The 13,577-nt window shown below is 36.9% G+C and overlaps 1 protein-coding gene across 6 annotated transcripts in view; it reads right to left on the bottom strand.

The window, feature by feature from the left end:
- Positions 1-840: 840 nt before the first annotated feature.
- LOC106786035 (blood vessel epicardial substance-like) overlaps positions 841-13,577 on the bottom strand; it is a 45,838-nt gene continuing 33,101 nt past the window's right edge. For all 6 annotated transcript variants that reach the window (XM_014747017.1, XM_014747018.1, XM_014747019.1 and 3 more), the window contains 5 exons: positions 7,307-7,649; positions 6,451-6,848; positions 5,658-6,079; positions 4,732-4,997; positions 841-2,975 (listed from right to left, as the gene is read on the bottom strand). In XM_014747017.1, the coding sequence (XP_014602503.1) occupies positions 2,952-2,975; positions 4,732-4,997; positions 5,658-6,079; positions 6,451-6,848; positions 7,307-7,636 (1,440 nt within the window). In that variant the 5' untranslated portion in view covers positions 7,637-7,649 and the 3' untranslated portion in view covers positions 841-2,951. The remainder of the gene's footprint in view (positions 2,976-4,731; positions 4,998-5,657; positions 6,080-6,450; positions 6,849-7,306; positions 7,650-13,577) is intronic.

Below are 13,577 nucleotides of genomic sequence, written 5' to 3'. Positions count from 1 at the left end.
ATTATTATTTTCATTTAAATTCTCATCAGAGCTTATCTCCTCTCATCGACGTAATTAAACTCACTCGCAGCACATACACACACACACACACGCAAATACACACGCACACGTTCCTGCCCATATTTCTTCAATCATATTTTTTTTTCTCATTTACCTATCACTGTGTGCCATCACTTTTTGTCGACGCGTCGTTACTTATTTTCACTCTTTCTTTTTAGGGTTTCTTTTTTTTATTACATTTTTCAAAATTTAATGTTTCTTTTGTTTAAATCGTTTGTGCGTCTTTAGTATATTTTTTTTATTTTTTTATTTTTTTTTTTTTTTTTCTAGATCTTCTTCGGGCTGGCTCTCACACGCGGGGGGATTATATAAACATAGAAACATACAAACACACATGTTTTCTTAATTTGTTTCGTCGTCTTCGTCGTCGTCCTTCGTATTATTTATTTCCTTCGTCGTTACCACCACCACCTCCTCCTCCTCCTCCTCCTCCTCCTCCTTTTCCTCTTCCTCTTCCTCGTTTTTATTTTTGTTGCATATTCTTCTTCTTTACATACACATGTGTAGAACTATTTACTTTAGCACGCCTATCCTTTCTTCTTCCGTTCACTTCAAATTCTGTATTTTAAACGATAAACCATTTTTCGTCCTAATATCGAATATACCACTCGCAATGAACTATTTTTTATACAATTTTCTTTTGTCTCGATTTTATTATATTTATTTTCTTTTCCCTTATGTTTTTTCTTTTTTCGAAGCACTTTATTGCAGATATATTTTTTTTTCTCCTTTTTTCTTTTTCATTTTTTTTTTGTTTGTTTGTTTGTTTAATCATTATTATTCACTTCTTTTCTTTAAACAAAGCACTTATTGCGTTAGATTCTGGATAAACTCTCACACTTCAAATGTTCTCTCTCGTGTTTCATTTTTGTCCGTAGAAGTTAATTTCGTGTAACGCGGAACGTGATTTTTTTCTAAAGCGTTATTTATATGGAGAGAGTCTGGCGTGAATGATGATGGAATGAGTGGTGGGAAGGTGATTATGATCTATGGTGTATCGTATATTGAATAAGTGCAAGCATCGGGGTTCGTTCGTGATCAGAGATCTTCGTGTTGCGCCGAGTTAWYSKTTTTTTTTTTCTGACGAGTGGAACTTTGTTTTTTTTTTCTTTTTTTTTCACTTGTTTGTTTTTATGCACCTATCCCACGATCGATACGGCTTGGACACGTCGATGAAAAACTCGAAGGAAGACTAATGATTTTCTTTATTTCCTTTTCTTTTTTCTTCTTTATTTCACCAAAAATAGAGAGAGAGAGAGAGAGAGAGAGAGAGAGAGAGAGAGAGAGAGAGAGAGAGAGAGATAGAGAATTAACGATTAGTATCAACACGATACTTATTTAATCGTAAAATTTATAAAAAGAAATCGAGTAAACGAGAAAGGAAACAAAGAAAAACAGTCTGACCAACAAGAACGTGTTTAATGTTACATTTAATGCACGTCAATGTGCGATCAACGTTAAATGTTAAATGAAAAATCACATAATATTCGTATAGGAATATCATTTGTAAAAATAAATCTTACCGTTTGTGATAAATAAATAAATAAATAAAAGAACGACAAAGTAATACGTTAAAAATCTATAGGAACGTGTGTGTGTGTGTGTGTGAGTGTCGTCTATTGATCATGGAAAGACACGGAAGAGGAATAAAACGCGCGTGTGCAACACGTTTTTAGGCAATTCAGGTGTTGTTAAATGATTGATTTTGGAAAACCCTCGCGCGCATGATGCATCCTTTTTCTCGAACGTTTACGATACGAAGACCATCGTATTTAAATGGTAAAGATCGATGTCGCTGAGAGAATTACAGTTTCAACAGGTATTATTCAACATAATCGATTTTTCGCTATACCCTCTTGAAATACTTAAGAATTATATCCGTTATTATAATCACAGTCGATGTGTGGATGTATTGTAATAAACGGAGTATCTATCCACGTTGAAGATATTACGCGAAAATATACTCCGATCTTTTCTTTCAACCCCCTTTTTTTTCTTCATTTTTTTTCCTCTCTCTCTATCTCTCTATCTCTCTCTCTCTCTCTTTTCAACTTTCTTCACATTTGCAAAAAGGAAGATAGAGAGAGAGAGAGAGAGAGAAAGAGAGACGTATAAATAGAGATTCCTCGAAAAATTAGGAAGGACGTTCTTCGGTGAAGGTAAAAAAGCTTTTCCATTTCCTCCCTCCCTTTTCCCTGGCCCACCCCGCCCTGCCGGTTTTACCACGTTTCGTCCTTCGACTCCCTTCTAGTCCGACCTCGATGCATTCACGCTTTCGCGGATCCTCTTTTTTTAACTTCTTTTATTTTTTATTCCTTATAGCGAGTTAAAGTTCATTTCGTTCGTTTTTTTTCGGCTGTACATGCAGCACCTGTGTATATGTATGTATGTATGTGTGTGTGTGTGTATGTGTATAAGGCTCGTAGCACTCGCGATATTTACGAAAAAGTCTGAGGAAGGAGTCCGAACGAGTGTAAATATTATTTTTTTCTGTTTGTTTTTTTCTTTTTTAAAGGAGCCTGGCAGACCCAGAAGGAGCTTCGTCGAATGACTTTTTTTTTTCTTTTTTAGAACCACAGTGTCGTCTCTTCGACGTCCGGATCATCCTGATAAGTCCGTATAGATATCGAAGAGGAGGCGGAGAGGCCAGGTGTGGGGACTCGAAGTTCAGCCAATAGGCCTCCTCTTCTTATTCCTCCATCTTGCGTCTTATCGGCTGAACGCCGCCACCAAAAACTACGCCTTGGGGGTGAATCTTCTAGCAATGAGAATCCCTTTTTGAATTTGACTTGCTTCTTAAGATTCTCGAGACCTCGACGGGGCTAGGCAAAACGTAAAGGAGACAGCGAAAGAAGCGGTACGCTGGCTGGGCCCTCCCCGTCGAGCGACCGTCATACAGGTGTTTCAAACGTCACCTGAAAATAATAACTCTTTTAATTTCTTCGTTAATTGTATTACAATTATGTATTGATTATTACAGCCGTATAGAAAATTCCTATTTAATAATGGGTCACCAAAATATATTTTAATCGTATAACAATTTTTCTGACCGAATTTTAATCTGTAATTTTTAAATACTCATACACACGTCTAAGTATTGTATATTATTTATTACGTTAACTTGAAGTATTATTTGACGTGATTGTTATTAGGAAGTCTAACGAATTTTATGTTTATTATTAATAAAGGTAAGTTTGATTAAAAGATTTCTCAAGACTCGGAAAAACTCATTATCGAATTTGAACGTTTATAAATCAACACGGTTGTAGAATAATCTCGAAAAAGTATGAATTATCAGTCCCAACAAAGGTGATTCTCTAATCCCTTATAACATATATTCGTTCTTTGTATAATTAATGATAAGATAACGAAAGTTCGACGAGTGACACTATTTTATCTTGGAACGTGCTTAACTTAACACCTGTATTACGTTATCGTAACGCTATTTCTGTGTATTTTCTTCTGCGTGCAGAGAAACACCGTCATGCAATTTTCGCGTTTACCTTTCTCAACACTTATCGTACTCATTCCCATATTTCGTGTCGAACTCAAAGTACTCCGACGACGGAAGGTAATAAGACATCAAGAATTTTACGAGCTTACGAATCTTTTCCTTATATTCAAGTAGTTTATTAAACGGCTCATTAGTTTTTCCTTTTATCATAATTGATACAAAATTATAGATCGTTATCGCGGGTTAATTATGATTGATGAATGATCATTTTCATCATCAAAAATGTTCTCGTTGTATTCAAATTAATTGAGATTATTTCGAGACAACATTTTTCTATGGCTCGTGATAAAATGAAGAGTCTTCTTTTTCTTTTTTCTTTTTTTGTTGACCTCTATTCACAATGACAGCTGTTTCATTCGCGCGTGGGCAACAGTTGGAAGATACTTCGTTATCCTATCTTTTCTACGAGTTTTGTTGGCCCGAAAGAAATTCTTCTGAGTAAGGGTATCGAAAGCAGTTCCAGTGTACTAACTCAATATCAAGTCACTTTTCTGGCTCGCGAACGAACGATAATTGAGTTTTTGCGTTGCTACATTCTCGAATGAAGTTTTTTCTCCTATCCGTTGTGAGTTATGCACGGCTAACACGATAGAGCTTTCTTGCAACCTCCTTCGAAATATTTTCTTGTCACAGACGTATCGAGAACACACGAAACGAGAGATCTGCTTTTCCTCGTAGAATACTCACGGTTAAATTATCGCCGAATAAATCTTCGCGAAAATAAGGGAACGTTTTGCCAAAGTAATAAGTTTCTTTTTGTTTTTTTTTTCCTTATTCCCTGTGCTTTTTTTTTCTTTTCTTTGCCCGAGGAATTCGTAAAAATGTGAAAGCACTTAATTACGGTAATGTCCTTACGTGAAACTAATTCTTATTCGATTTTACGACATTAAGATACATAGCGTAATTAATCTCTTCGAAAAAAGTTCGAATATTTCCTAGAATAGACGATTAACGTACATTGCTCAATTTATTTTACTCCCGTTTTGGAAATTCCATTAATTGTTTAAATTACTTTAACATTCCTTTTAAAAAAAAACGATCGAATATAAATTTATATAATCATTTAAAATTTGTTGTCGTCGAGATCATCCCTTTTTTATACTTCGTTTAATATCAGATTCGTTCGTTCGTTCGTTCGTTCGACGAACTAAACTTACCTCCCTCGTGCCCTTTTTCGAACGCTTCCTATCAAGCTTCGGTGTTTGAGGTAGCAAGGTGTAATCGCCACCTGCACCACCACTACGTTGCCGAGTCAGTGGCGGATGTGAAATGAGTGGCGCCCGCCGTGGTGGCGAGAATTGAACACCTTGCGGCAGTAACGAATACCCGAGGTTTTGGCCCTGGGTGAAGGGCGAAGTCGGTGGAAAATGATTCGCCACCACAGGCGCCCAATACTGATGAGAATATCGGGCCGGTGAACTTCCTGAGGAAAAAAAACCAATAATCCCATGCGTCAATTTTCCCGAGAGAACTATTTTCAACTATTTTCTAACCGTATTAATTATGCGAATAGTAATTCATTTTTGACAGTGTCAGTTTCTTCTTCTTCATCATCATCTTCTTCATCATCTTCTTATTTCTTTTAATAAATTCTAACATTACTTAAACATTGATAAAACGTATCAATCGTAAAAAGAAAAGTTTAAAAATAATCTTGAACCCATCAGTAGCAATGCGTTGTTTATATACTACCATAGACCCCCCATCACCATCGAAAGGATAACAAACAGAACTGACACAATGTAGGAAACTGGAGCGAGAAAATGTTCCGAGTTTATGTACACGTTATGATAGATCTCTGGTATTTAGTTCATTACAGAAGTTTGGAGACCTACACGGAATTGTTGTCTCGCAAACCTTCGCTCGTATACTGTGCTGATGCGAGTCTTTCGTAATTGCCAATATTAACGGTACGCTATTATCTATTTCGTAATTTTAGAAAATCAATTGTTTAAGTAAATACGAGTAGAACAAATTAGATAAAGTAAACGTTGATTTATGTTTTTTTTTTTTTAAATATTACCGATTCATTCTTATATTAAATCAAGTGAATATAATATAATATTATTGGAAAAGTTCTTACTGTCGCTACGGGGATTACTATGCCTCCTTTGCGCCTTCCACGTGGTAGAACGAACTCTTCCGGCAGTTTCTGTGTTTACGGCGTCTACGCTAAGACTTCTGGCGACGCCTCTGTAAGGATTCGACGTGGTGTTCTCACTGACCGTTGAGACGTCAGCGAGTTGCTCGTTAAGGGCGTATAACTTGGACGTAATGTCCTTACCGATGAGGGTGTTGAGAACGATTTTTAGTAACGGCCTATGCCTTAATACCCTCAGCAATTTTAGCCTAGTCCAACAGATGTAAGTGCTTGATTCCTCGGCTCGTATCGTTACCTGGAAGACGTCATCGATGTTTTCGTGCGTGGCCTCCCATTCGGGCGAATCGACGAATTGATAAGCTCTGACATGGTGCAGGTGTGTACCGTCGCACGTCACGTTCAGCCTGAAACCCAGACAGTTGTTTGTTTTCTCCCCCCTTTCACGCACCGTCTATAAATAATCTACCTTTCTTACAAATAAAGAAAGAAAAAAAAGAAAAAAAAGGAACTTGACCACAGTACGAGTTTAGTTACCGTGCCTAATGTTTTATGCTCTTAATGATAAAAGAAAGTCTTTTAAACGATGTTACATATCATGAAAAGGGGAAAAAATACACTTTGAAATATTTCTTTCTAACACGCAACAACATCATTAAATGGTGACGTGTGTTATCGATAAGAATATAAATGAGATCTTTTTCTCCGTTTTATTAAAGGAAGAACAAAATACAAAGCGATTTATTCTACAAAATATTGTTTAAATGAAATTACTCACTGTCCACGCAAGAGTATTGATAGCCTTTCGTCCGCGGGCGTGATACCTTCGGTCGCGTATGTTTGACCAGGATCCAATTTGAGTATCCTCGCTTCTTTGGCCAATTCTTGAAAGTGCTTCTTGCTGACCTTGTAAGGCTTGAAGAGCTTGAGGTACAGCTCCGCGAGTTCCGGGCTGAGAGCAGGCGGTAAAAATCGACAAGCTAGTATCAAGGAGTGTATGCCGTTTAAAAGCCCGAGTATGAGATTCCAAAGCATGGCGTCGAGAGCACATATAGTGATACCGGCCCACAACGCAGCAAGCATGAATCCGGCCGTTAGAAACGTACGAAGGGCCAAGACGGAGGCCTTAAACGAACGCGGCACCAGAAAGGCCACCATGTAAAATATATTCGCTGCCTGGAAATAGAACACGTTAGGATTAACTTATACGAATTCGAAAAGAAACCGATTTAGATTAACTACCAATTTTATACTGTTTGCCGAGAATTTCGACGAGAAACTAACAAAAGTTAGGGAAGAAAAGTTCCAACGTGAAATTATCTTAGCTCGACGACAAGGATTTCGTTATCGTTTAAATTTCAAATAGTCGATTGTCTTATTGCGAATATAATTTTTTTAACGGAATACGATTGAATATACATATATTTATGATATCGTAAATAAATCCTAACGAGGATATAGTTATATAGAATATTAGTAAAATTCTCAAAGATCTTGTTACATTCGACGTGACTATATCCAACTAAAAGCTTTCACGTGCTAAAAGGGATACCAATATACGTGTAAAACTTTAGACATTATTTTCATTCGAAGAATGTAAAAAGATAAGAAGGATCACCAAGAGATGATCTGACCTGGAAGAGCTTGTGTTGGGCTGCCTCCCACTCGTCACAGTAGCCACCGGGTATCAATACGGTGGTATTTAACCTCTCGGTCACGTTATCAGCAACCTCGGTACCGTTCAACACGTCCACCCAAAGTCCTGTGTAATTCAACTCATCCAAAGAGTAACCGGCGAAATTCGCGAGGTCGCTGTAATTGAAGGTATAGCCCTCAGTCGAGTAGGTCGTTGACGTGGGGTTGCTGAAAGGCGTCGTCGTCGTGTTCGACAAAAGGCTGCTCGCAGTTGAGGGAGCATCGCTCGTATTCGCCATTTTTCGTCGCGAGCGCGTGGTACGGGCCATCACCCTTCTCCCCCTAAAACAGAAACATACCACGTTTCGCCACGATACTTTCGATCGATCTTCTATCTCTCTTTCTCTCTCTTTCTCTCTTATTAACCTGTTTATTCTATTTCTTATTTGGATCCCGCTCATTTCCCTTCCCTTTATTCATTTAATCTCGCTACAACCTTGGATAAGGTTCATCAGTATCCTCGTTATCCCATCTCCTAAGTAAAGTTCTTTACAAGATTGTAAATCTTTATGGGTGGTGGGTTTTTACACTTGTGTATTTCGGTTTTCGTTATCCTACCCCTTGTTTCTTCTCTACAAAAATATAAACTTTGATGATTTTTCTCGTCAAGGATCTCGTTAAAAAATTTGGTCTGCATTTCGATATGATCACTCGGTACCACGAATAGGAAAAAATCGTGAAGTTTTTAAATAGAAATGGTTCCGAGCGTCACATTGTTTTCTAATTTTAGACCGAATCATTCACGATGGTTTCTGTTTTAAGCTAAGCTCATGGGTTAACAAACTCCGACGGTGGGCGTTGCGAATAAATATTCACGAGCGAGCCCATCGACGTACGTTTTGTCTAGACGCAATTTATTTTCTATACGTTTGCCGAGAGTAACCAAAAACCGCCATCGTCCATTATAATTCATTTCTTTGAACAACAACGCAATTTGGACAAAATTTATCATAGATAGAAAAGAAGATGAGTCAGCGCGAGTTTTTCTCTACCACCCACCATTGCATACGACTAAATTATCACCTTTGGATATCGACGAATTCTAATATTACATTTATGGAATAAATCGGATTTCTGCTTGAACATTTTCGTGATTCTAGAACGTTAGACGAATATAACCAAACGTGAATTAGGATTGATCCATCGACGAATATTATCTTTTATTTTCGAACTAGGATTGAAAAAGATCTTCCAAATTACGCCAAAGGTCTTTGATATATTTTAGATTACGAAGTAATACTGAAGTGTTATTCTCGTTAATATCGACATTTCTAGAAACGAATGAACATCGAATAGATTAACGATTCGTCGAAGAAGATTTTTAAATAAGAGGAAGGGATTGGAAATGTTTAGGGCAGGCGATCATCAATCACCCAAAAACGTTTGATGACGTGCTCTCATTTTTTACCGAAACGTAGTATCATCGTTCTCCTTTCATTCCAATTGAAAAATATATATGATCCTTCGTTTCTCTTGAATGTCTCATTTATAACCGGATGAATCCTTCTGGATGATATTTTGTCTAGACTTGTCGTATTGACTTTTCAAAGTCATGAATGACGGTACTGTTATCGTATCACCAAGACGAGGGGGTCAGCTTACCTTATTTTCCATTAAAATTCAATATTTGACGTTATTTAACAAGACATAAAAAGAGAAAAGAAATAAAGTGAAAAGACAACTTTTTTCCGAAGGGAAAAAAGTAATCAAGAGATTCGAACGTTCCCGCGATTCTTTCACAACTCGTAATTCACTTCGCTCTTTCAGCCGCGTTATTTCCTTTTTGCGGTTGAGTATACAAAAGCGTAGCTGACTTTCGATTAAATTTAAAAAAAAAAAAAAAGAGAAGAGGGGAGAAGTGGAAGCAAAAAAAAAATTGAAAAGGAGAAGAAGGGTGTGGGGGGGGGGGAAGGAGGGAGGCGGTGAAATGTCCGATGGCAAGGGATTTAACTGAATTCGTTCGAACCGTGTTCCCGACCGTTGAAATACGCTCGATGAAAAAGTTAGCGAAAAAGTAAGGTAAAAAGTTGTATTACCTGGAAATTCATCGGGCCTTTTAAGAACTAGCAGTTGTAGAGTTGCGGAAAATTTAAATGCTTGCAATTTCGAATAAAATTCTTTTACCGTGTACCATAACGCTTGTATATACCTATATATAGGATCGATGAGCTAGAGCTCCCTTTGAAGGTACACGTAGTACCACTCAAGGAATTAATATAACCCGACCGATTTTCAAATTCCTACACTTTTCTTGGTGAATTTCGCGCGTACACACGAAACCCTTTTCGTAACAAGATCCTGAGCTCTCGAGGAAGGTCTTCCTTTGAAGGCTCCGAGTGTTCAAAGATGATGACTTGCAAATTGGTGCGAAGGAAAGTGGTAGTAGACGAGAAGGAAGGACTCCTTAACGACTTGAAAGGTGAACAAAGATGAGAATATCGAGAAAGACCGTATGTATGGTTACTATCTTTTTCTATGAAAAGGATGAAAAAAAAAAAGAAAAAAATAAGAGAGAAAAGTAAAGAAAAGAATTCGTAGTAATAGTCGTATGCAAATCAGGCTATAGCGGTCAAAGTATAAGACGACGGTTGATGCATACAAGTATTCATGAAAGTTGGAACACTTTATTGCGCTCCATTTGCTTATGTCACGTTCCTCGTAAAATGTTTGCCGCGTCATTACTTCCGGTAATCTTGGCTCAATCAGCGCGGATTGTTAAATGGTCTGGCTGTCTCTTGGTGTATGTATGGCAAAAAAAAAAAAAGAAAAAAAGAAACCGAACATCTTCCAAATCTATCATTGAAAAAATAAATATTTGATCGATTTTTATCAAATTAAAAATCAATACATTTGAAATTGTTTATTACTACTTAAAGAATTATATCGAATATATAATAATGTGTACGAAGTTAAGAAAATTGTAGAATCCCCTTATTTTTTTCTTTTTTTTCTGTGTTCGTTACTTTTGACATCGAAGAAGTTTCTTCGACAGTTTATAACACACAGAAGAAGCACCGAATAAATGTCTTGGACGTCGAGTTTCTTGAAACGTCTGAACCCAACACGCGAAAGTAAAGATATGTGGCGGTGCTTTTACTTTTAAAGAGTTACCCGATCGAAACTGTTTCAACTTTTACGCTCGTCTACGGTGTTCCTCCAAACAACTCGGTCTCGATCGAAAAGTTTTAGATCCGGTGAACAGATGGAAGCAAGATTCTCGATGAAGCGGATCGGTATTCCTCAAATGCTGGCCTACTTTATCACGGTTTTCTCTTTCTATCTCTCTTTCTCTCTCTGTTTATGTATCTTCTTTCTCTTTTTAACTGTATATATTTTCGTAGTTATATCGACTAAAGAATTAGGACAAGCCGGTAAATTTTTTGTTGTGTTCCTTCTTTCATTGGCTATATGGAAAAACCAAGACTCGGACAAAGCGCGTTAGATGAAACAGAATGGAACGTAAATCTCGAACGGTCGAGGCGCTTAACGATTTTTCAGCAGGGAACGTTTCCACATTCTTCACACTCGACTGCCACCCAGTGAACCGTCCAATTTGGAGGCCGCTGTTACCAGATGCTCCGATTCTTTCGTCCATAACAAGGAAGGAAGAAAATAAGAAAAAGAAGAAGGAAGGAAGGAAGAAAGGAAGGAAGGAAGAAAGGAAGGAAGGAAGGAAGGAAGGAAAGAAATAAAAACGCTCTCGACGCTAAACTCAGAAGAAAGTTACTTTCCTTAATATTTAACTTCCTCGATTAACATCTTTTCTAGAAGTGTATACTCGTGTACAAAAGATTTTACGAGAGAGAAAGAGAGAGAGAAAGAAAGAGAGAAACGGAAGAAAAATATCCGTAGAAACAATACTGTTCGTCGTTCCAATTCCCACGAATTCTTTTATCCGCATGAAAGTTTAACCTGGTCATTTTGTCCTCCATGGAAAATACGCTTTTTATTTACCTGAAAATAACATCCGAATGTAGACCGTATGTATAGGTTTATGCACGTGAATATATATATATATGTATGCGTTTGTGCAATGTCCGACACGTCGAGTGTCGAGAAATAAAATAGAAACAACTGGAAGAACGAAAAAGAGAGAGAGAGAGAGAGAGAGAGATAGATAGATAGAGAGTTAGAGAGTTAGACAGAGAAAGGCAGTAAATAAATTGGCGTTAAATTTTCGCTCGTTTCTCTCTTGGGAGAAATGGCGGCCGTGTTAAACCCCTTTTGCTTTTTAAATCCCATCACTGTGTGTTTTACGTGGGTAGAAACTATTGTGTAAATAAAGTCAAGGATTTCTACGGTCTCTCATCGAGAGGTTACGATCTAAATGGTAGCGTAAATTTAGATGCAAATGTCCGAAGGTACGTGTACGGGAGCCAAGAGGACGCGAAGGCCAACCATAATCGCACATCACGAATCCCTACGAAAATTCGATATCCAGGCTCAAAGTTTGAACCAACCAAAAGCTTTATATGCGCTAAGGCATTAAACCCTTCTAACTCAGTTCGATGAGTACTAAGAAGAAACTTCTCTGACTGGCAGGGTTGAGAGAAGAGTAAACGATAGGAAACCGGAAGCATTCGGAAAATTAACTCGCAGTAATCAACAGCGTATTCCTTCGTATTCATGTAGATCGATGTAACAATTGTTGAAGTAACTATCTCATGTTGACTTCAAACTTTCCTAGTGTTTGCAGAAGATACCAAAAGAAAAGAAAAGAAAAACTCGTTCATCTACAAATTGAAAATTCATGTATGAAAAAAAGCTTTTATAATAATAATAATAATAATAATAATAATAATAATAATAATAATATTATTATACCTTGCGATAATATTTGAAATGAATTGAAATAACGTTTAAATATGAAACAAGAAAGTCCACTTCGATCCATTAACTTGCGTACACAAGTTCATATCTCAGATCTTTGCTGAGTCGATTGAATCGAATTATAGTACGCTTAATTTAAAATCTAAAAGTATTATATATACATATATATATATATATATATGACTGTTCGTCTACCGTGACCCTATCATCCATATATATCTCTTAATATAAAAGTATAACGTACAAATAAGTTTCTCGAAATAGACAAATTTGTCGCATTCGTCCGAGTTACTTTTTCGACTAGAAATTCTTCCAGACTTATTCCAGATGGAAATACCCAATCAAATTGCTCGCATAAGTCTACGTCCAGATGTGTGTATATCCATTTATACATATATAAATGTATAATATATATATCTTATATGTATATATATATATAGTGTAGAATAGAAAATGTTACAATCTACATAAACGAATACATAGAAACATACAAATGGTTGGATGTATTCGAGCGTGATACGAGGATGGTCGCTCGAGTGACGAGCAGTAAAGAAGAGGAAAAAGGAAAAAGCGATGCTGGAAGACGATAAAGGAGAGTAAGAGAAATGGCAAACTGGAACGAATGCATTGCATTTGCATTAAATCTTCATTCGGGCTGACTGGAAAACACGGACGTCCCATAAGACACGTATACAGATATAATACCTTCGTTCGGTTGCATTATAAACCAACGGGTAAGAGTACTTTTGGTGGAATGAAACTCTCGTTCGTTCAATTTCAAGGAATAATTTCGCGGTTATAATGGGGATCGTACGCTAATTCGCTGCCAATTTAAAGAACTAACGTTTTGAATTTTATTTTCTTATGATTTGGTAAATTGCATGAGCGTATAAATAAAAAAAAAGTATTGGTTTGTTTCTTTCTTTTTTTTTTTTTTAAATATCGCCAAACTTCCCGTCGATCAATTTCTTCTTCTTCTTTTATTTTTATTTTTTATTTAACTTCTACTTTGTGAAAAGAATTATTTGGGATAAACAAATACATAGTTTTATCTTTATCTGGCAACATCTACGCGAATTGGATCGGCATTAAATTTTAATCGACGTTCTGGAATGGCTTGCATGTTTCAAAGAAAATATAGATTTAGCTGTACGATAAATCACGGACCGATGTTTTTTTTTTCCTTTCTTTCTCCGGTCCAGCGACATTGATTTCGTTTCTCCGAGTAGGGTCTCACGAGAGGCGAATATCTTTCTCTCCCTCTGTTTGTCAAGGAAGGGGTAAAGCTAGTTCTTAACACCGTGCCAAGAATCCTTTTTGTACTTGTCCTTTTTTGTACCCTCTTGATTTTCATCCATGAAAATTATTACGTAAGAAAAA

This window comes from Polistes canadensis, unplaced genomic scaffold (assembly GCF_001313835.1).
Source record: "Polistes canadensis isolate GaletaPanama2010 unplaced genomic scaffold, ASM131383v1 scaffold_63, whole genome shotgun sequence".
Lineage (NCBI taxonomy): Eukaryota > Metazoa > Arthropoda > Insecta > Hymenoptera > Vespidae > Polistes > Polistes canadensis.
The sequence above is the reverse complement of the archived record's forward strand: the minus strand, read 5'-3'. Positions and strand labels throughout refer to the sequence as shown.